Source organism: Danio rerio, chromosome 2 (genome assembly GCF_049306965.1).
Source record: "Danio rerio strain Tuebingen ecotype United States chromosome 2, GRCz12tu, whole genome shotgun sequence".
In the NCBI taxonomy this organism is placed as follows: Eukaryota; Metazoa; Chordata; class Actinopteri; order Cypriniformes; family Danionidae; genus Danio; species Danio rerio.
This window is the reverse complement of record NC_133177.1, coordinates 29457835-29482198: the sequence shown is the minus strand read 5'-3', so window position 1 is coordinate 29482198 and position 24364 is coordinate 29457835. Positions and strand designations below refer to the sequence as shown.

Below are 24364 nucleotides of genomic sequence, written 5' to 3'. Positions count from 1 at the left end.
TTATAGACCTGACCCTTGGTTATTTCCCCCGCCGGGTTTTAAAATCCCCAACATACACAAAGAAATCCATCATTCCCCAGCAATATCTTTGATGTGGAGGGAGAAGGAGTCCTGCTGACTAGAACTAATCAGAATTTTATAAAGTATCACCATTATAATTGAAATTTAAGTCATGCTGACTTCATGTTCCACTTCCTGTCGCTCATATGTGACACTGTAATGCTATATAAGATGCACACACTGAGACCGCAGTCTGTGTGCCTGTGTGTTCATTCTCACCACATAAGAGAATTGGCTACAGCCCTTTATCATGATGTCATTTCCCAAGAGAGTGTTATCGGAGGCGATAGTGGCTAAAAGCACACGCATGCATATACGTACTGTACATGCCAAGGCCAGATGAAGTGTTCACTGCACTCCAGGCTGGCTGCTCAGATTTCATTACAATAATGTGTCAATGCTCTACTCTAAGATTCCACATGTTAAAAAGATTAGTTATGGATTTCTTAATTTTGGTATGTGCGTAATAATAATGAATAAATAAAAATGATTACATTTTGAATACAAATTACAAATGAATTTACTATCAGTAAGCACAAAGTAAGCCATTATATATATTCAAGTCAGTTTAAGTCAGAATTATTAGATTGTTTATTATATTATATTATATTATATTATATTATATTATATTATATTATATTATATTATATTATATTATATTATATTATATTATATTATACCATATTATATTTTATTATATTTTATTGCATTATATTATATTATATCATATCATATTATATTTTATTATACTATATTATATTATATTATATTTTACTATATTTTATTAAATTATATTATATTATATTATATTATATTATATTATATTATATTATATTATATTATATTATATCATGATATATTTTATTATACTATATTATATTATATTTTACTATATTATATTATATTATATTATATCATATTTTATTATATTTTATTGCATTATATAATATTATATTATATTGTATTATATCTTATTTTATTATATTACATTACATTACATTACATTATATTATATTATATTATATTATATTATATTATATTATATTATATTATATTATATTATAGTCAGACTGAAAATTAAAGTGGAAAAACAACAACTTTGATGTAATGTCTTTAAAACAAGTCAAAAGGAGACTCAGTAGTGTGTTTGGCCTCCCTACAACGCCTGGGCATGCTCTTGATGAGGTGCAAAAACATCAGCCAGAAAGCATAGGAACTGAGAAGTGGTCTGAGTCACCACCTGTAGAACCACTCCATTACTAGGAGTGTCTTGCTAATTGCATAATTTTCACCTGTTGCCGATTCCATTTACACCACAGCATGTGAAACTGTTGTCAATCAGTGCTGCTTCCTATAGCCGTCTTCACACTAGAGTTTGAGCTTGTGAAATTCTGTTGTATGGTGCAGCAAAAAGGGCTGTGATTTAACAAGATGATAAGACATTAATAAGTGTGAGTGATTGGACCATTTTTTACATTACTGATTTCGCAGGTCAGAGTTTACCAAGATTGAACTTTCCAAAGTATCGCACTGTGAAACTTGTTGCATGAGCTTGCGTCTCCTGTCTGTCGCATTCACATGCATATGAATGGAAGTCTATGGGATGAAAAGTGTAGTGCAACCAAAGCTTAGTGGTTTTATTTCACAGAAGTATGATTGATTAAGAGCTATATTGTGTTGTTTAAGTGTTCCCTTTATTTTTTTGAGCAGTGTATTTACTTTGCAATTTTTTTATATTGCATTTCTAATAAAAATAGTTTACAATTTTCTAATACAAATCATTACTATTATAATAATTAACTATTTTATAATACCATAAAACAAAACCTGACCCAAGTCTTAACCCTATTCCATCTCAATTCACACAGTATGAGCTGTATGCACACTGACTTTTCATTTTCAGCCAGACAGACTAAGGGCTTCCTGTGGACTGTCTTTCCATTACAAAATTGTCACGTTTAAGATCAGATTTAAAAAAAAAAATCAGCGATCTTCACTGCCTGTTAGATATACAATATGAAGTAGGTATCAGATCAGACAAGAAGCACTACATTAAAGTCCATTTCCCCCGAAATGTCTTTAAAATATGACAGTTTACCCCGGTATTTTCAATGTCACTTATGCGCTAGCCTGTTGCTACTGATGGTGCTAGCGGTTACAATGGTCTTTCATCTCATTTTACGCTTGAACAACTAAAGGATTGCTTAAGTCTATTTAACTGAATGTATTGTAATTACATTACAACATCGATGCTGTAAAAACAACCTTGTGAAATTGAAAATAGTCACATTAAGCATTTAGCGGAAGTTTATCATTGGCTTTAAAACTCTAGCTGTGCATAGGACACATTAACATACCTATATTGTACCTAACAATTAAACCTCAACCTAAATTGACGCTTCGCTAAGCCCCGCCCACCTAAGTTATTGTTGCTACTCCTGTCAAGCTTTCGTGGCTGGCACGTTTATTACAATATGTATGCGCTGGTGTCAGACATTGCCAGGGATATCATTAGTCATTTTTGGCGAACAGGTGAGATATTTAAGAAAGCCAGACAAAAAAAAGGAATGCAAGTATGCATTGCAGGTGTATATTAATGTCATAATACGCAACCGCTTAGAAAATAGTTTAATCAAAATTAAAGCTAGGTTGGCCTAGCCGCCTCATATGCTGACAGGGGAAATTAAATTTACAAATTATCCAATAACAACAAATCAAACTGTGATTTCTCTTTTTTTAGCCCGATAGATTAATTGTTGTGCAATGAAATATAGCGATACAGACCAATGAGGAAACACGCATGGGCTGTGCTTCTACATAATTCGTTCATTGAGAGAACAGCCAGAAAGGGGAAATTGATGGATTTGTGCCGAATATTAGCATCATTGACCCATAACAATGTACAGTACCTATAACGGTCAGTATGTTTGTGTGATTTGTATACCGTTTCTATTTTAATTTGCAGTTAAGTGGAAAAAATAAATAAATTGAAATGCAAATCAAAGTATAAATAGCAGAAGTGAACAAAGAGATTTCCCTACCAGCAAATATTAGACACCAAATATAAAAGCAGACACTAACCAACTGTAACTTCATCACCAATGACTAAATCTCTAAAAGACCGATGAAAACATTGTTGAATGGACATGAGGGATGTAAATGACTGGAAAACAGCTGCCGGTGAAGGATATTGATCGCAAGTGCTCAGTTTGTGATCATATCTCTGTTTTGTTTTGTTGCTATGTAATCCAAATATTCGTAGCTTGATGGAAATGACTGGATTGTGCTGCTTTTAGCCCCCTTTACAGAGCTTGATCCGTGCAGGAATTTCTTTGCTTGGGTTTTAGGTTTTGGAAAGGGGAAAAAAAATCCATCACCCCGTCCAAACTTTTAGGATATCGGGAATCAGATTTGCACAATCCAGGCTTGTTTCCCTCGCTCGAAAGCTTGACGGGTTGTCTGTGCGTAGCTACGATTGCTAAGCAACGATTGGTGTGAGGCAATTTTCGGGTGTGGCTTAGCGAAGGACCCTTTAAGGATATTGTTGCAATAACACAGTTTGTCTAGTCCCTTACAGGAAAAAAACTAAAGAACATCAAACAAGCTTCTTGTTAGAATCACATGAAACAAACATTATGCTTTTTTTGTACATAAAAATGTTACAAAACTACCCATTTTATGAGTGTTTCATCTGTAAAACGTGGTTTAACATTTGACGCTCATGTGGACTGGTCAAACTGTGTTTTTGGTGCTTTTGTGCAGACTGTAATTTAGTTTCGGATTCAAACCAACAAAAGAACACATGAAGTCAAACCAGTAGTGTTGAAAATGTTTACAAAAAACAACACAAAACATTCTGTCATCTTTAAATGCTCCATAAAACTACTTGAATGTTTTTTATTCACCTAAAGATGCCTAATTCATCTAAAAAGATTTTAGCAAACATACAGTCTCTGCCTATATGCTACAGAGAGCGGTGCTAAGATTAATATGTAAACACACCAAATTTAACAAGCTGAACCTTCAGTTATACCTTCAATCCTGATAACATTAAAAAAGCAACAATACTCCCACATTAAGCTTTGAAGGTGCGCTCTTTTGATCAAACATTTGTCCTTGGAATCATACAGTCTGTTGGCACACAGAAGGACTGCTTTATCTGCGATCAACAAAGTATTATTAAAGCACAAATGCTGCCATTTGTTTATTCATAATTAAATTTTTCATTTATTTTAGAGAGCAGGCCAGACGCAGCACTTAATGTTGGATTGTTGCTTTAAATTCGCTTTCATCCCCGCATCTTTGTATCTGGCGACGAACCAAGATGCCGTTTGAAGAATTCTGGCTAATTTAATTAAGCCTGAATTACATGGAGGAGATAAAATGCTGCTTTCCTTCTGTAAACAGCTCGAGAATAAAGATTCAAAGGGGACGACGGAGTGCGAGAAGCTCACAGTCGATCCTGTCCACTTGTTTACAGAATTTATTGCACAGCAAAGTAGTGGTTTTACAGCATGGTGTCTGCGCTGACAGGAAAGCTTGGCTTCGGGAGAGAGCGAGCGTGAGATGAGTTCCAGCTGGCACGGTGGCCGGAAACAAATGTCATTGCTCGTGCTCATGAAGTCCCCCATTCATAACCACAGCTAGGTAATGAAGCCAGACTGTACAAGACAATGTCTTACAGGAGTGCTACAACTCCTGGGAGGTTATTGACTGAGGCTCCATTGATGGAGTGCTGGCGGCTGCTGCTCAGAGCCTCAGGTGTGTGGGGCGGCACAACTGACATGAAGCCCCTCGGGAATGAAAATGGATTGCGAAGGCTCGGCATCGGTCTGACAGAATGGCTATTAAACTGCAGGAGACAGTAATTCCAAACAAAAGGATTTTTCAGAGGGAAAAGAGCCCATCGGACTCGTCGGGGAACTTGGTCAAGGGCACAAGCCGCTCGCTCGGCTGTGAACAGAAACTGATGCGCACACATTTAGCACACACTCGCACACTTGCATTTTTTTTGATGGCTCACCTCTGTCACAGCAAAAACCCTCTTGCCACAGGGAACCACTTTATACCACTTGTCGTGAAGCATGTCCATGTAACCGTCAGACTTGTAGCGGCTGACGTACTCGGAGACGTTGCGTGTGAGAGGGGAGTTCTGGGGCAGACCGATCCCGTAACCTGAGAAAACAAACAGTCAAAACAACAACTTCACACAGACAGCTCTGGATATGGTTGGTGCATTTAGATGTTTCTGGAAATAATGTTTCAAAATGATGCCTGTCTTTTAGTTTATGTACCAATTCCCTCGATTAATTAATGGCTTATTAACTAAGTATTAATAAGATATAGGCTGTCAATTAGTCCTTATAAGAGTATGATCTTACTCTGCGTCCATTGTTCTACCTAATACCTAAACCCAACTATTATCTTACTGATTATTAAAAGTTTTAGTTAATGGTTTATTAAAATAAAATATGAAACTTTTTAGCACGCTAATGAGCATTAATTCATGCTTAACTAGTGCACAGATAATTAGGGTGGCTTGAGAAAGACATCATACTGTTATACTACTTAAACTTATTCTTCCGTCTTCTTCTGAGATTAATTTCTATATGCATCTCCTTCTAAACCGTTCACACTACAACCACCAATCTAACACCAAACCTCCAAACTAGACTGAACTAAGTAGCTATATCTTTGCCAACTGATCCGACTTGCGGAGCCCTGTCTCATTTTAGAGGCTGTATCCTCCGAAGGATGCAGACTTCAAAGGTGAGTCCTTCAAAATCCACATAGGCTGAACCGAGCATTTTGAAATGAGACGATCTAGCCTACAGAGGACAGATCTCATCACCAGGCAACCGTAATAGCTGCTGTTAATGAACGCTGATAAGATTTGTAATGACTTTTTATAGTGATATTAAAACTTATCTTAAGCGATCTGAAGGCAAAACAAGGATTACAGAAGCTGGGCATATACTTTCTTTGATGCATACATGTACACATAAAACTGTAAACTGTCTATAAAATCACTCTTTAGTAAGTGACGTCATACTCTTTTTGTTTTTTAAAAAAATGTGTTTAGATATTGGAGTCAAATAAACTAAATTCACACATTTAAAATAGTCCTGCCATTATCAGCGTGCAATTAATCTTGGGACTTTAGAGGCCGCAAAGGATCCACCGATTGTGTCCTTCATTACCTGTGAAACGAAGGATGCATTTTGAGGCTAACAACATGTTAGTTTATACTAGAAACATGCTAGCAACATGCTAATTCATACTAGAACCATAACTCATACTAGAATCATGCTAATTTATGTCAGCAACTGCCTAGCAACTACTCAGAACACCTAAGCAACTGCCTAGCAACCACTCAGAACACCCTAGCAACCACCCAGCAACACCTTAGCAATGACCTACAACACCTTAGCAACCACCAAGCAACACCTTAGCAACTATTTAGAACACCCTACCAACCACCTATCAACACCTTAGTAACCAAGCAACACCTTAGCAACCACCTAGCAACACCTTAGCAACCGCCTAGCAACCAATCCGAACACCCTAGCAACACATTAGCAACAACCTAGAACACCTTAGCAGCTGCCTTAGAAACCACCTAGCAACCAATCAGAACACCTTAGCAACTGCCTAGCAACACCTTAACAACCACCTAGCAACACTTTAGCAACCACCTAGCAACACCTTAGCAACCACCCAGCAATACCTTAACAACCACTTTAGCAACCACCTAGTAACGCCTTAGAAACTGCCTAGCAACCAATTAGAACACCCTAGCAACACCTTAGCAACAACCTAGACCACCTTAGCAACTGCCTAGCAACATCTTTGCAACCACCTAGCAACACCTTAGGACCAACCTAATAACATCTTTGCAACCACCTAGCAACAACTTAGCACAGACACAATAACATCCTAGCAACGACCTAGTAACACCTTAGCAACCAACTATCAACGTCTTAGCAACCGCCTATCAAGGCCTTAGCAACCACTCAGAACACCCTAGCAAAATCTTTGCAACCACATAAAACACCACATAGCAACCGCCTAGCAACCACTCAAAACGCCTTACCAACCGCCTAGCAACACCTTATCAACCATTCAAAACACCCTTAGCAACACCTAAGCAACCACTCAGAACAACCTAACAACCATTCAGAAGACTCTAGCAACCACTTAGCGACCACTTAGAACCCCCTATCAACAGTCTAGCAAGTAACATGTCAATCTATACTTGAAACAGGCTAACCTATATGTAGTTATGACTGTTTCAAACTTCTTAAAACTACTTCAATTATTTACACTTTAATACTTCACACTTTCAGACGAGGCTTTCTCAAGCCACCATAACGTTTGTCTACGAACTTTACTGTTCTAGTTATGGGCTCATGTTCATGATTAGAGCATTAACAATTTATAAAGGATCTTATGAAAAGGTTAATGCTTAAAAGGGTAGTTCACCCCTAAATTAAAATTGACCCGCTCTCAGGTGGTTCCAAATCTGGTTTCTTTTTTTCTCTGTTAAACACAAAAGAAGATATTTTGAAGAATATTAGAAACCTGTAAACATTGACCTCCATAGTAGGGTAGGAAAAACTAATAATATGGAAGTCAGTGTTTAAAGTTTTCCAACAATTTTCTAAATATTTTATATTGAACAGCAAAAAGCAACTAATAGGTTTGTGAGAAGTGAAGGGTGAGTGAAAATAAAAAGAATATGGTCAGCAAAACTTGAGAAGCATTAAACAAGTTCCTTTCACACAATCATAAAATTGGTGAATCTGGTGAATTATGTGTCAAAATATTGACTTTAAAGATGTTGGAAACTAATTTTAAGAAATATGCTTAAAATCATGAATAGGAGATGCTAAATGTATTTAAGGATGTGTGCTTATTAATGACAAGTTAATTTGTTAATCACTGCAGTGGGTTGAAAGATTTAACTTGCCGATGTCTAATTTTCAAATATTAGTTCATTCATTCTTTCCCAGAGATGGGTTGCGGCTGGAAGGGCATCCGCTGCGTAAAAACTTGCTGGATAAGTTGGCGGTTCATTCCGCTGTGGCGACCCCCAGTTTAATAAAGGGACTAAGCCGACAAGAAAATGAATAAATGAATGTTCATTTATTTATTTACTTTTCAGCTTAGTCCCTTTATTAATCAGGGGTCGCCACAGTGGAATGAACCACCAACTCATCCAGCCCATGTTTTTTACAGCGGAGCACCCGGAGGAAACCCATGCCAACACGAGGAGAACATGCAAACTCACAATAATGCCAACTGACCCAGCCTGGGCTTGAACCAGCGACCTTTTTGCTATGAGGCGATTGAGCTACTCACTGTGCCACCGTGACACATATTTTCATCCATATTATATGTTTATATTATATGTTATGTTCACCCAAAAATTAAATGTAGTCACTGAAAGGTTTATAATACTAGAAAGTTTCTCACTAGAAAGTGTTCCTACTAGACTTATAGAAGGAAAGTGGATTTTATGGAAGTCAATGGTAACAGGTTTCCAACATTTTGTAAAAATTTCTTCTTTTGTGACTGACAAAGGAAAGAAACTCCAAGGTTAAAAACAATTTAAGGGTAAGTAAAGAATGACAGAATTTTCATTTAAGGATGCCCTATCCCTTTGAAAGTGCATTAGCAATTAAAAAACAAAAACAACAACAACAACAAAACACATTTGCTTTTGTCCCAAAACACTTGCAGCCTTTCAGCAGTGAGAGGCGTCTAACTATAGTGGAGATATCAATATGGGCAATGTTTTGTTGGGTTATGACTGTTGATATTTTTGGTGCTTTCAAATGTCAGCATTGTTTTGCAAAATTTGTTAAGTGCACCTTTAATTCAAGATTAGGTGTCACAAGAAAATTAAGTGTATTTAAAGCATTAGGCGATGTGATGCAAAAAGTGGACCTTATAATTGCATGTGAACTTTTATCTTGTAACCAGAGACAAAAAAGAACATCAAAACATTAATTTTTTACATACAGCTGAGGATACATTATTATTATTTTTTTTTTAAAGGTAGTCTCGGTCCACACATTTCCCTCGCAAATGTTTTTCATCCACACTAAAAGAACATAAAAAGCTAAAATCATCTACAGCTGCACAAGCATAATATGTAAAAAATGTAATAAAAGCACACAGAGATGATACCGAGAGATCAGACAACATAAAGCCCATTTTATTAGCAAAATATCTCAACATTTACTGATGCATTCCCATGCCTTTTTCAAATTATTTGTTAAGATTGTTTATTCAGTATTAGGATTCTTACGAAATACAGTACGTTGTGCAGTTTTCCGAAATGTATTTTTATTCTTGCTAATATAAAACATGGCAAATAAATGAATTAATTGTTACATTTTGTATCTCATTTAACACGACAGAGGGCTTATGACATTTGAAATTGTTGAGAATTTCACTATAAAACTAACATAAAAACGTATACAATTTCATGAATTTTTTTAATATGTAATTTTAAATCTTATGACTGAACAATGAAAGATTGGTGAATGATCAGTCAGCTTCTCAGTGGGTTTCATTTCTGTCAGCTTTGAATTAATTCAAGAATGAATGAACTATTACAGCTCAGAACCCTGTCATTTGTGCCATTTTTATATTTTGTGGCAAGTAGCAGAGTAATACGCAGTATGAAGTACACCCAGGATGATTGATTTCACAGAAATCAGTCTTATACAACAGCCCTCTGTGTCCGTCTGCCAATAAAAAGGTTGAGTTTTACTTTGCGATAACAACCTCCTGGATGTACTTTATCTCTAACATAACATAAAATACGTATATTCATTAACATACATTTCCGATGTTAGGTGCAATGTGAAAAAGCATGAAGGTTCAGTTACGCTAATGAGCTGATGATCTGAATCAGGTGAGATAAATAAAAAAGACAAACAAAATGTGCAGGGAGAGGGGTCCCTAGGCGCTGAGGTTGGGCGATGTCGACCAATTTGGCATCGTACAATGTCTAATGTGAAACATTGCGGTGGACGATGGCATGGTGAGTTAATTATTTGTGAATAATTAATAAATTCATAACCAATTAATTATTTTGTAGCCTACCGTTTCAACTACCTAACTCGCATAGTCTTTGCTTCACATATAACCAAATCATAAATAAATAAAGATTAGTTACACTCAAATTACCACCTGTCAAATGCTTTTTCTGCAGGACTCTGGCATGAATAGGCAGAGTGATCTGTGTCGTTATAATGGCATCGACAAACTTGGTTAGTAAAAAAGTGCACAACTAACAGTATCTGAGGTTTTACTAAGTACAAGCATCAAAGCGAACGATTGAAGCAGTGTACTGATGCTGTGACACGTTACCTGATAGATTCAAAAGACAGAAAAGTCATTAGATAGAGACAAGATGAATTAAATATCATGGTTAACAACTATTGGACGGGGCGGAGTATTGCGATGCCTGCTCAGGATGTCTATCGGACATCAGCGATGGAAGATGGCATCATCTATCAAAGCAACCCTACCGGAGTCAAGAACCAATATCATTATATCATTATTAGCACTATTAATAATATTATTATCACTGTTATAATTAACTGTGAGTAGTATATTCTGACTAATATTATTGATGGGTTGTTGTCAAGACGCTATCAGTTTATATGAAATGATTACACTTTCTCACATAATTCAGAAAAAAATGAAATGAAGAAAAATTAACAAATTTACAAAGATTTTGTACTCAGATAGTGGTTTAGGATTTTAATATTCACAGACATTAGTCCACATTGCACTTTGATTAGGTATAAAGTGCTTTTTTTGATTTATTCATCTAAAATTTGCTAAAAAACGAATTCCGATTTAATGACTGGATTTAGCTAGTCCTTCCACTCTGTCAGTATAATTGAAATTATAGGGCTCTAAAATTATACGTTTGGTCTAAAACCGGATTACCATTATGTTTTACCTCAGGACACAACTGCAAGCACATTTTCTGACATCTTTCCAAAATGCAACATGACAATTTTTCAAAAGCAACATTTATCTTCACCAACACAGTGAAAGGAAACCCCACACAGCAGGCACCAACCAGTATAAACAACGATATATTTATGTACAACATCCGTCATACAACTAAACACCATAATCGTCTTCAAACACCTTATCTTCCAAACAAATGCGTTCTGATATTTCAACCAAAGATGAATAAACAATGACTATGCAAACAGATCAGCGAGCCCAACAACTGCTGTGGGCTTTTGTTAAAGAAATCATCCACATTCTAGTGTGAATTGATACCTCTATTATTGACATGTCAGAAAGCCTTGAGAGGGAACAATCATGAATCTTTGGCAGGCCATGCCAGTGTACCGTAGACTGAACGTCTGTCATTGCGGCGTCTCGGCAGCCGGAGAGAAACGAGCACAACTCTGACATCCACAAATTTCATCAAAGCTCTCAGCTCACCGGCGAACCCACACATCACTCCTGGCAAGCAATCCCTCCCTTCCTTTCAGCACGTGGCACAACATCCCTTGCATCCTGATAAAGTTGTGTCCTCTCCTACCGAGCTGAACCTGCTGTCTTTTACACGGGCTTCTCTACAAGCTATAAAATGTGTGCTGTTGAACTCTTTGAAGGGCTGCTGGAATATTCTTAATGGAGTGGATCCAGGCGGTCATAAAGTGGGCTGTGAAAACTAATACAATAAGGGATTTTCCAGCGGTTTTAAAAGGACACGGTCCACTCTGAAGAGACACTTTCTACTGAAGGGTGTTCTTTCAATTTGAGAAAGGCCTGCAAATTCAGATTACGCTGGAGGGGATGGCAGATGTAGCATAATTGAGTAGCAAGTCATAAAAATGTATTTCAAATGAAAGAAAAATTACAGACAGGCAGGCAAGCAGTGGGCAGGCCGGCAGACAGATAGAGAGGTAGACAGATAAAGAGGTAGACGGATAGAAAAAATAGATAGACAGACGTCAGACAGACAGATTTTTAGAAATATTCATTAAAAAAGTAAAGATAATAATATAAAGATAATGATAATACTAAAAAAATTCTAAATATCAAACAGCCCAACAACTAGAAAAAATGTGATGTAGAGAAACTATACGATTGGGATGACTTTCAGGACTTTTTCCCTAAGCTAATAAACAATAAAACACCCATTGAAATATAAAAAGGTTTTAAATTTTAAAGTTAAAGACAGCATTGTTAGGTTTTTGATGTTAATCACTTTTTTTTCAAATATTTAGTCTTAAAGACAAATACATTTGATAAAACAATTAAAATCAATTGATTATACCATTGGAAATAATACATAAAAATTCACAAGGTTATGCAAGCCAGGCTGGCAACTTGAAGTTTAAAAATGATAATACCTGCTGCAATCGCTGAATTCACTTTCTGATTAGACATATTACACAAGCTGGATTCACTGGTCAAATGCGCTAGTAGCACACACTGAGGAGCACACTGTTGGTTACAAGGCAATGCAAGAAAAACATAAACTAAAAATAAACAAACTTATCGTTATTCAGTGTGAACGCAAATATTAAAATTTTTATATTTATAGTTTTCAACCTTGGTGTGACTGAGTCTTAAAGGGTCACGAAACACCAAAACACATTTTTTGAGCTGTTGACAGTCATATATGTGTCCACACTGCTAAAAACACTATTAAGACACCTATATTTCACTAAAAAGTGTAAATTGGTTGTTTTTGCGTTATTTCAAGCAAATTCGTACTTCCTGTTTGAAACAAATTTTTGAAGCTGCGTCACGGTCATGAGATAATAGCGTTGTATTCCAGCATGCAGACTGGATGTCTGTGCCAGAGTGAGTCTTATTACGTCTTACAGTGTGATGCATTAATGCATGAGTAAAGCTTGGTTCAAACCAATCAGCGCGCTCTATTGTGCAACTTCATTAATATTCATTAGTGTCACCGTATTTACACAACAGAGACGCCACGTTGTGTTGGCAAAACAAGCGTGAAGTGTTGCTTTTATAGTTTGCTGCCGTTAAGTTTTGTTTTCATTTTCTCTCTGTGAGAGCTCAGAGTCACGTGTGGATTAACAGTGTACGCGACGCTCGACAACAATAACTTACGTGTCTAAGGAGGATTATTGTTTACCTGAGAGCTGTTCACATCTGCAAACGCTGAGATCCAGATTCGCTTGTAGTCTTCTCTTCATAAAGACGCGGCTCTAGTTGCTGGTGATTGTCCTGTCTCTACAGATTTGGTAAGTGAGCGACCAGTGCTCTTTGTTTATTCAGTTTGTTCGTATCGAACTAAGTTAACTATTGCACCGGGTGTAAACATGTTAGCACCACAACCAAACTTTAATCTCGTGTAGGGTTTTTACCGCATTTAGTGACCGGAATAACACACGCGGCTTTCTGACGCTACCTGTCGTGTGCATCTAAGTTTCCGGGAAATGCGGAGTTTTTTTTTCTCTCATTCGCCGTGCGGTATCAAACATTGCTTGAAAAATACATGCTTACAGCAGTTCCTCGAATCAAATATCTTGTTTGTCGCGAGGGGGATGAATGAATACCCTGAATCAAAGAGCCAAACTGCAGTTAAAGTCCAACATTTAATAATTTGGCTAATAATTCGACTACAGATGTCCATGTAGGTTAAACACCATCACTTTCTCCTGTGTGTTTATTTTGACTCTGAAACGTGCACGTGCCCAAATAGACACTCCCACACCCTCCTACTTTAGTTCCTCCGACACTCCCCCCTAAACAGAGCTGGACACGCCTACTTTTCTGACTTTTTCCAAAGTAGAGGTGTGAAAACACCCTGCTGAAAAGAGGGGGTTTCATGGCCCTTTAAGGCATTACTATTCTTTTTTTCAGTAATATTTTAATCGGTACATTTTACCCTTAAAATTTCACATGAAATGTAGTGAAGTTTCACAAACTAATTTCGAGAGGAGCATGTGATATGATTGACCGCAGCTGATCTCTCATCTACAATCATTAGTTAGCCAATCAAATTAATCCAAACTTTTCAGCCTAGCAAAAAAATACTCCCTTATCTTCGTTTTCTGAAGTAACCCCCCATCAACCCCTTCTCCCCCCTTCTTTCTTTACAATGGGGAACTCTCGAGAACTACCTGATCACGTAGTCCCCTTACATGCTCAATCGAGCTCAGGGTTCTCTCCCAGGACAGCATGTCAAACCTGCCATTAGCATCAAGCAATATCTAAGTGTGAACTCTTGAAAATGTTTGCATATTTAGGAGCAAAAAAAATAAAGTTGTTTGATGATGCAGTGACTGAGTTTGGAATCATGAGAGTTATCATCTTCACATTCAATAAGATTAATGGCTTTATAAATGAAATAAATATATATTTTTTATTTAATAAATAAAGTTTACAATAATATAATTTATATAATTGTATACAATATAACAGTATGTGACAGGTCAGCAAAATATACAACACTTTTAAAGTGTTTTTTAAGGGGGTATTTTAATTACAAAAAATCTGACATTTAAAGTTTTAATTGTGTAGTTATTTTTGATGAAAGTAACTCAGAAGTAATACATGATCACGTAACACATTACAATCTCGAGACAATAACATTGTGTGGCATTCTACGAGAGCAGTTATATTTACACACACAGTGTGCTGTGAAAATACGATTGAAAATCAAAATCATAATGTTCATATACATGCCTAATCTCAGATGTTCAGACAGTGATTTATCTTTTATAAATAATTAAAATATTAGTGTCTGGAATGACAGTCCAGAGACTATAATGAACAGCATGAATTTGTAAAAGATTCATGTAATGTTTGATATGACTAAACTGGTCGTAAATGGCTACTGGTAATTTTCCAAATTCAAATGAGTAGAGAATTACACCCGGAAACCATGCTGGGCAAACACTCCATGCCCATTCAAGTAGCCTAGCATGGAAAGGAGGCGAGAGAGAGAGAGAGAGTAATTCAACATCATATCCAGTGGCAAGTACTAATTGTATAAAAGCAGGAGTTGGGATAGGTGATTAGCAGTTGAGCAGAGAAATAAGCTGCTGAATAAGGAACTTGATGGATTTTATAAAAGAAATTGTGATTGTCGGCGGATGCTGGTTTAATTATTTTAAGCTTACATAGATATACTTTAAATCAATCTATCTACCTCTAGAATTTATTTTAAACATTTCTATAAAAAACATTTACATTTCATATTGGTATCCATCTAAACCACAGGTGTCAAACTCCGTTCCAAAAGGGCCGCAGCTCTGCACAGTTTAGTTCCAACCCTAATTAAACACACCTGATCAAACTAATTGAGTCCTTCAGGCTTGTTTGAAACCTACAGGTAAGTGTGTTGGAGCAGGGTTGGAACTAAACTGTGCAGGGCTTCGGCCCTCCAGGAATTGAGTTTGACATCCCTGATCTAGACTGTAAAATGTATGACACAAAGTCATGTCAACAAATAATTTTATGTTAGATATATTAATAGGTTAATCAGGTTTCAACAACAAAACATTAAGTTATACAAAACAGACTGACTGATGAAAACTGAGATAACCAGAAAATATCATTTGATTCAACTAAAAAAAAAACAAGGCTGCAAGAATATTTTCTACAGTGCATCTAAAAATCCAGCAGTCAATACCATTAAAACATCACAGTTCACCCTAGCAATTTCCAAACCGGAACAAAAACTATTATGTTATTGAACACGCTTCTTTATTGTGCCAGCCTTAAATGCCTGTCTCCAGTTTTTTGCCTGCATGGCTGGATTATGCACCGTGCTATTTACAGGTTCTACAGACCCTGACGGAGCTGTCCATTTTCAGGCTAGCGGACGTGATAGCGATGGTTCAGTCTTGATCATCCATCTAATAAAACCTGGCTCAAAAGGCGTGAGGGGAGGCTTTTGGCAGATAACAGGGAAAATTCCTATGCATGCAGCCGGAGATAACATCCGGATGAGAGGTGCGGATACGCCTGGGTGACTGCCATCAAACCCATCTACACCCCGTAATAGCCTTCGCTTAAGAAATGACATGTGTCAAACTTGACTTGCTCAGATTTGGGAGGGTAATTACAACATCCTTGAGGGAAATTCATGGACGGCTCTTAATGTGGGGTAGAATTTTAATAGCATACTTGTTTAAGAAGCACCTTGAGCACCTTCAAAAAAGAAGAACTTCACAGGTTTTTGTAAGGTACTTTAATTCTACAGGCATAGCCTGAGGTGTTAGCAATATGTTTCAGTGGCACAGCGGACCTTACCTTCAATAGCAAACGGTTTTCCTACAGTCAGGAGTTTGCAGTCTGCGTCTATGGATACCTCGTAGTCCAGCAAAGCTTTATCCATGATGAAGGCGTCAAGCTGAGGGGGATCTGTCCTTCAACACACAGAGAACGATAGTCAGAGCCAATCACAACAAACACAGCTAGCCAAATTTATGCTAATTGCCTCTGACTTTAAAACTTGATTACAATAAGCTTGAATGCTAAAGCCTGTTGCAATAAACTGCTTAAACTGTCAGGATTTAGCCAGATTTACTGAATAGAAAGTGTTTTTGTGTAGTATGCGTGTGATTTTTTTCAATCATTGAGCTCGCTTTTTTGTGTTTTGTTTCTTTATAGAAGCCTACATTGCAAATGATTGTTTTCAAAGAGGTTTATAGTGTAGCCTATTACATGGGTGGCAAAGAAACAGCAGAGGAACTGACTAATAATAGTGTGTAATGAAGCCAATTATAAAAACCCAGCATGAATTGCGTCATCACAAAAACAAATAACATTATGACACAGCTTTGGCATATATATATATATATATATATATATATATATATATATATATATATATATATATATATATATATATATATATATATATGCCAAAGCTGTGTCATAATGTTTTTTCAAAGCTGTAGGCAATTTGTATTCATGTACGGTAATTCAATTCTGACTGATGGATGCGGACATTTCCAATTTTTTCCAAAGCACTGTTTGTAAATTATATTGAGTGTGACATCATATATTGTTTGCTGTTCATGGCTGAAAATATGTGGAATTATCAATGACCACACACACACACACTCAGTTTCAATAGTGACATTTGAAATATGGATGATATCCCTGAATCAATGATTTGTGTGTGTACACTCTCAGAAATAAAGGTACGCGAGTTGTCACTGGGGTGGTACCTTTTGCTAAAAGGTCCATATTAACACCTCAAGGGTACATATTACTACATAAAAAGTACAAAAGTGTTCCTCTTACTTTTTTTTAGGTACTAATATATACTTTTGAGATACCAATATGGACCCTTTAAGTACAAATGTGTACTTTTGAAAGGTACCACCTCAGTGACAACTTGCGTACCTTTATTTCTGAGAGTGTAGTACAGTACATGACTTACTCATGTTTGGCATCCACCATTTTATAACATAACACCAGCCCTTGTTATGGTCTGTAATTTGAACTAAACCACTTAAAGTTTGTTGTTTAGGCCTGGCTCATAAATCGATCAAATGTATGGAGGCATTACAGTGGACAGTAATACTTAGTAAGTATAGTTCTTTAAGAAAGACGCACCTTAGATGTGCTATAAAATACACCACTAGTTTCTTTTTTTTCATTCTGAAAACACTGTGAATAATTTATATAAATGAGGTTATTACTTCTGGTATTATTCAGAAGTAAAATCAGTGGTTTCTACTTTCATATATTACTAAACTGTGCATATACAGAACAAAATAAGCACTAAAATATGATCTAATGACAAAATTCTTTTATAGTGAGTACAGTACATGGCCATTGTCTACAATAAGGCCACACATACAAATACCTTAGGTTTGTCTAAAAGTTACAATACCCATCAAGCATTCTTCTTTAAAAAGAAGTCTAATAGACAGATAGATTCATACGGATCACAACCCACAGTTCGGAACGCATGTGTCCCTTGGATTAGTAACTTTTTTTAACTTGTAGGATAATCCAACATTTATAACAATTGCAGAAAGATTTCCTCCTGCGTCATTCAAATCACGTGTATGAAAGCATTTTAGCTTCCCTGTAAAATATATTGATGATTAAAAAAAATTGTGGTGGCACATACCTAAATGCTTTCTCAGGCTATTAATTAATTAAAGGTGTATTCTATCACTGTTTGTTTAGCCAGCATTAATGCATTCAGTGTAAAGCTGCACGATTAAACATAAAAAAATTGCGATCTCAATTCAAACCCGTGCAACATGAATGATAAACTCAACTAAATGATGACTTTGAAGTGCTGTATTCAAAGCTGTGTTTGATCGAGAGAGATTCAGTTTTTACACATTTTCAGTTAGTTGCAAACAATTAAATAACACAGAAGTACTGGCAGAACAGTTCATAGAGCAGATATAAACACTGATGTTTATGGACAAGATTAAAATCACAGTTTAATGGAAATTGTTGCTGGTAAATGTTGTAGCAATTACATTGTAATTGTAAGTCAAACAACCATCCTGAATAGGTTTTCAAAAATGATCCACCGGCGACACAGTGGCGCAGAAGGTAGTGATAGGTAGTGCTGTCGCCTCACAGCAAGAAGGTCGCTGGTTCAAGGCTCGGCTGGGTCAGTTGGTGTTTCTATGTGGAGTTTGCATGTTCTCCCTGCGTTGGTGTGGGTTTCCTCTGGGTGCTCTGGTTTCCCCCACAGTTCAAAGATACAGTGGGCTACAGTTGAATTGGGTAGACTAAATTGTTTATAGTGTATGTATGTATAGGTATGAGTGTGTATGGGTCTCCCAGTGATGGGTTGAAGCTGGAAGGGCATCCGCTGCGTAAAACATGTGCTGGATAAGTTGGCGGTTGATTCCGCTGTGGGGACCCCAGATTAATAAAGGGACTAAGCCGAAAAGAAAATGAATGAATGAAATGATCCACCTATAAAGAAACATTTTATGTGTGATTGTTGAATCATTAATTTTAAATAAATATGATATGTTTTACAAGATGTTAGGTTTCTTTATTTAGCATTATCAGCAACAGATCATTTTTCGTATTGAATGTTTTCTTTTTTTAGCTGGTTCTTTCTTGATTTTTATTTTAATTAAAAGTACAGGTTTTAAGTTATTTTGGAAGGCATCATGGTGGCACAGTGGGTAGCACGATCGCGATACAGTAAGAAGGTCACTGGTTCGAGCCTCAGCTGGCATTTCTGTCTGGTGTTTACATGTCCTCCCTGTGTTCACATGGCTTTCCTCTGGGTGCTTCGCTTTCCTCCACAGTCCAAGAACATGTGGTGTAGGTGAATTGGGCTGACTAAATTGTCTGTGGTGAATGGGTGTGTATGGATGATTTCCAGTGATGGGTTGCAGCTAGAAGAGCATCCGCTGCGTAAAACATTTGCTGGATAAGTTGGCAGTTCATTTCGCTATGGTGACCCCAGATTAATAAAGGGACTAAGCCGAAAAAAAAGTTTTTGCAGTAATATTTTTGTATAAATGGAAAGCAAATTACATTTGTCCCCTTCCTTTTTTGTTGATCCCAGAAATGGTCTGATCAGTAACTCAAAAACCGAAGTGTGATCCGACCAGTGAGATATATGATTCGTTAGACCACTACATCCAAGCATAGACGGCTTGGCTAAAACTTGGCTAGGCTATATTCTTGGGCTATTTTTCGACAAAGAGCTCAAATTCAGCCTCATTTTGGCCTAGACATCTTTGTTTATAAGTCTATTAGACGTACATTAAGAGCAACATTACTTGTTGGGTATATATTTTGCTGCCTTTTAATTTTAATTTAGATTTTTCATTATGCAACACTTCAAAAAAACTTTGTGTGGCACTAATATTCAGCAATTCCCTAAAGAAGTGCCATGTAGCATACTGCATAATAAAAAATGTAAAATAAAAAAAAAATAAATAAAAAAAAGAAGGGTCTTTCTGTGTCTTCTTAAAAAAATCTTCCCATTTATACAGATCTACACACTGTGAGTTAGAATAGTGCAGTGATTTCATTCTTTTGACCTCAAGTGTGACAGCAAATAAAGTTCAGAGAAATTGTGCAGGATCAAACTAAGACTCTTATGCAATGCCTTATAAAGAAAAACAAATCTTTCCGGATGCTCTTTTAAAAAAAAAAGCCCTCCCCAAAGAACGGCTCTGAGCTACGACTGCGATCTCAAACCTGCAAAAATGCTGACCATGTAAGGTGCCTCCTGTGAATCGAACAGAAGGAATTCTGACACAGGAAAAAAAAAAAGAAAAAAGAATGGCATCAATCATAAAAGACAGGAACCACAAAGAAAACCCTGCACAATGTGGGAGCCTGAATCTGAAGATGAATCGCTGTGTGTGTGTTTGCGCAAGCCTGTAAGCGTACACTTGCCAAGGAGTTATCTGACGTCTCTGAAGAGAACCTTTGGCCTCGTTCAGCAAGTTTAGATTTGACTTGAGAATGACTGCCTCTCTTCTCAGCTTGGAGTCTGCAGCAGTCCCTATTCTTTCAGGGATGAATGAAAACCGAGACAACAGACAGAAAGCCTGGAGAGCAGACACTTGTTGCTATGAAGCGAGCTGGATGGCGTGTGCATAATTCCTTATGAAAGAGAAATAATTTGAACCATGCGTCATGCAAAACCGATCCACTGTGGTGTCAACAGCTCTTGAAGATGTTAGAACTGACATGTTGCCCTTTTACCATGACCCCGTTTATTATTGTAGTAGTAGCCTGAAGGGCCTGACGCACTAGGTCTTGTGTCGAAAATAGCATAACACAAAAACTAAAGACAACAGGCAACTAACAACTGCGTAAGAGGCAATACTTGCATCATATATTAGTTAGTAATAATCACTTTAAATATTAATCAGCATTTAAAAAGGGAAATCAAGAAAAAGGACGGTATATATATAAACCGCAAACAAAAAAAGGCTGCTTAGCATTATGTATATGAATAATGCTGATGGAATCTTTATTCCAGATGGCTCATGTCATTATCAATATATTCACGTAGAGAAAGACTCAGATAAGATGACAAAAAATTAGAAGAGCCTTCTGTCTATTCTGCCTTGAAGGTGTCTAGGGGTGCAGCGGATAACAAGATTCGCAGTTCAGATCTTATTACAGTTTTTGAATTGTGAATTAGATTCTTTTTTGGATTACTTAAAAAAGGATGCATATAAAAAGAAATAAACAAGTTAGCAAGACCTGTAATAGTTCATTAAAGTTAACTAAAATAAAAGTGTTCATACATTGTAAAAATGCTCGGTTCCACAGAATCAATTTGTGTTGGAACAACATGAAGGAATTAAGTTATTTATTGGCAATTAAGCTTATTATTTTTTACAAATTTAAGTGGATTGAATATAAAATAATTAGGTTTTAACAAAAAATGTAAGAATTCAGTTGTTTTAGTTTTAGGCATGGTCCGGTATTAGATTCTGATAGTATAATAAGCTTGGAAAAACACATCATGATTTACCGATATTGTCATTACTGCTCTAAAATATATTATTTTTAAATGTCTAGGTAAAAAACAAAAACTTTTTTCCTCTTTAAACCCAATATATTAAAATATTTTGGAACAGTAAACATGTCTGCAAAATTGTTGCAAACAATGTATATGTGTTGAATTTAAACAAACAAATTAAATTTAGTAATGTTCAACTTAATTTTGTCTAAACTCAGTCCAAATAAATTGTTTGCAGCCTTTTCGCTTAAAAAACTTTTTTTTACATCCAAGGAACCATCTTTGAATCATTTTTCAGGCTAAATAACTCAAACGAATTACTGATTTCTGGTGTTTTCATTAGTTTCAAAAAGACTGATTTCTTAACAATTTTCTGAAGAAAAAACACATATAAAAAAATCTTACACATACCTTAGGAATGGTAAAGCAGAAGATTTTGGCAGTTATAAAAACCTGACTGTTCCAAACCGTGGTATACCTTGAAACGATTATCACCCAATGTCTATTCAGCTCAATTAAAATATATAGTTTAAACAAACAGCAAATTGGGGAACTCTAAGGTTCTATCTGCGTTCTCAATGATTTTGAGATATTAAGCTTCAAAGTTTTTGCATTCTATGGCAAACAGTATGTGTGTAACATTTGTTATTTAAATAAAAAGTATTAAAATGTAAACAACTTATAAAAAACATCCAATAATATGAATAAGTTGTCAATTAATTGGAATATGGCAATAACTCAATTTTGACAAAAATGTCAAAAAGAACCTTATAAATCTAAGGTGATGAAATATCATTTTTTGAGTGTATATTTAAAATAAATCTAGTTTAAATAAAGTTTAAATAAATATACAGATTAATCATTATTAAATTGACAAAATGTACTTAGAGTTTAATGATTTTTTATTGTTTTTTGTTTCATTAAAAGCTGTTGTCACTTTAAGAACTAATGCGTAGATCACAACATACTGATAACTGTGTACTGCATGTAAGTACCAACAATACTTATTCAAATGATATATGGAAACAATTTTGTCAAAGCTTTGGGTGTTATGCAGCGAGTAGAGACCAATTATCAATTACTTCACCCCTACTTTCACTTATTTCCCTTAAAATTTCATGCATTTACTCTTACAGCAAAGAGCCAATCAGATTTCTCTCTAGAGGTCTGCGCGGGACTGATTTTTTAGTCCTGCTCCCGCCAGGTATTTTTTCGCACCCAACCACTCCAGCTGTATATTCAGTCTTTGTTCACCCGCTGCCCACCTTGAATAATTTTCTACCTGACGCGAATTTTCACGTTTAAATTGGGTACTACTAAAAGAGAGAAATAACAGATAAAACTGTGGGTTGTGCAAGAATTGTAGGCTAAATATCAGATTTTTTGCCTCTTTGTAATGAGACATGAATGCCGCCCTGAGGTTACAGTCTTCTGAAGTTGGTCGCACACAGGATGCGGTGCGCAAATGACAGCTGGAAGTAACATTCACCAGACGAGAACATCCCATACATCAGACTGTAGCTATCCTAACAGTAAACTGACCCTTTTCTAATGCAAGCTGAACATCCTTCAAGGACAGCGCAGCTTCATTTTGCTCTGCCATGGTAAAGCCCGCTCTGAGGACCGTTATGCAGATGATGCGTGCACAGACTGTGTGAATAAAATGCACATGCAGAGAGCACTGGTCTATGTGTTCAGCTGGCTGTACCAGTGCTCAATAAGAATGAGGAAATCACAGATAGGCTGTTCCGAAATAATGTCGGGACTCAGGAGCGCAATATTGTTAGACCGCCCGCTCCTGTTCAAATTACACTAGAGTTACCGACCTCTACCATGTTTTATTTGGAAATTTATTCTTGCACTGCAAAAAATCTGGTCAGATCCCGTGGCTGCAGAGCACACCTCTAGTTCTCTCTCTTTCTCGCTCTGCGAAAGCCAGTGCAGATGGATGTGATTTAACATGCTCAACTAGCTAAAAAGCTCCTGAAGGGTCTGACTAGTGTTGACAATGCAGAACACACCTGAAAAAACTAAGCTGAGTGATGCTTAACAATGGCCCAGCCGACCGTCAGTTTGGTGTTTCAAGGCTTGAAGCCTTTGGGCTGCGTGCTGTCTGAGCTTCAGCAGCAATGTGTAATTACTGGCTCTATTCCCTCTAGACATTTTTCAACATGTCCATCTCCCATGAAAGCTTTATTTGTTTCCTGCATGTTGTGCTCCTACTCAACACCACTTGATTTTATTGAGTTCAAAGAATATTAATGTGTCTGTGAGTGTCAGAACGAAATCTTTCTAAATATACTTTATCGCAAGTGTTTTTCATTCAAATCTGCTTTGAAAGGCAATTTGATCATTTCATTAGATTTTCCAGTCACTTTCTGTTCCCCATATTACCTTTTCATTGGACTTTCCACCACTGCTTTATTCAAACACTTCTTGTGCATTGACTCTCTCTTGGGTTTAAACACTTACTTGAGTGTAGAGACTCCATCCGGAGTGGTGGGCTTGTTGAAGCGCCTCATGTACTCGTGCATCTCGGGGAAGCTCTTTTTCACATAGTCCTCAGCACTGCTCTCACGCACTGTGCCGAAGCGAAACCCCAGGGATGGGTGATGGAGCTTGAAAGGAGCATTGAAAAATCTTACCATGGTACCGCCATCAGTTTTTTGACATCAATGTACAGTGCACTATGTTTTACAAGAATATACTATTTCGGGTCAAGTAAATGCAGCCGCGGTGAGCCTAAGAAATTTCTTTTACTCCAAACTTTAAACAGTAGCGTCTTTATAAACAATATATGTAATGCATTTTATTTAAAGGATACTTATTTAGATATAAAGT

General features: G+C 36.6%; 1 protein-coding gene across 1 annotated transcript in view; it reads right to left on the bottom strand.

The window, feature by feature from the left end:
* grin3ba (glutamate receptor, ionotropic, N-methyl-D-aspartate 3Ba) overlaps nucleotides 1–24364 on the bottom strand; it is a 97538-nt gene that overhangs the window by 14099 nt on the left and 59075 nt on the right. Inside the window, exons 4-6 of the mRNA XM_021467383.3 lie at nucleotides 23996–24141; nucleotides 16345–16460; nucleotides 5084–5235 (exon numbers count right to left, since the gene is read on the bottom strand). Of these exons, the coding sequence (XP_021323058.1) occupies nucleotides 5084–5235; nucleotides 16345–16460; nucleotides 23996–24141 (414 nt within the window). The remainder of the gene's footprint in view (nucleotides 1–5083; nucleotides 5236–16344; nucleotides 16461–23995; nucleotides 24142–24364) is intronic.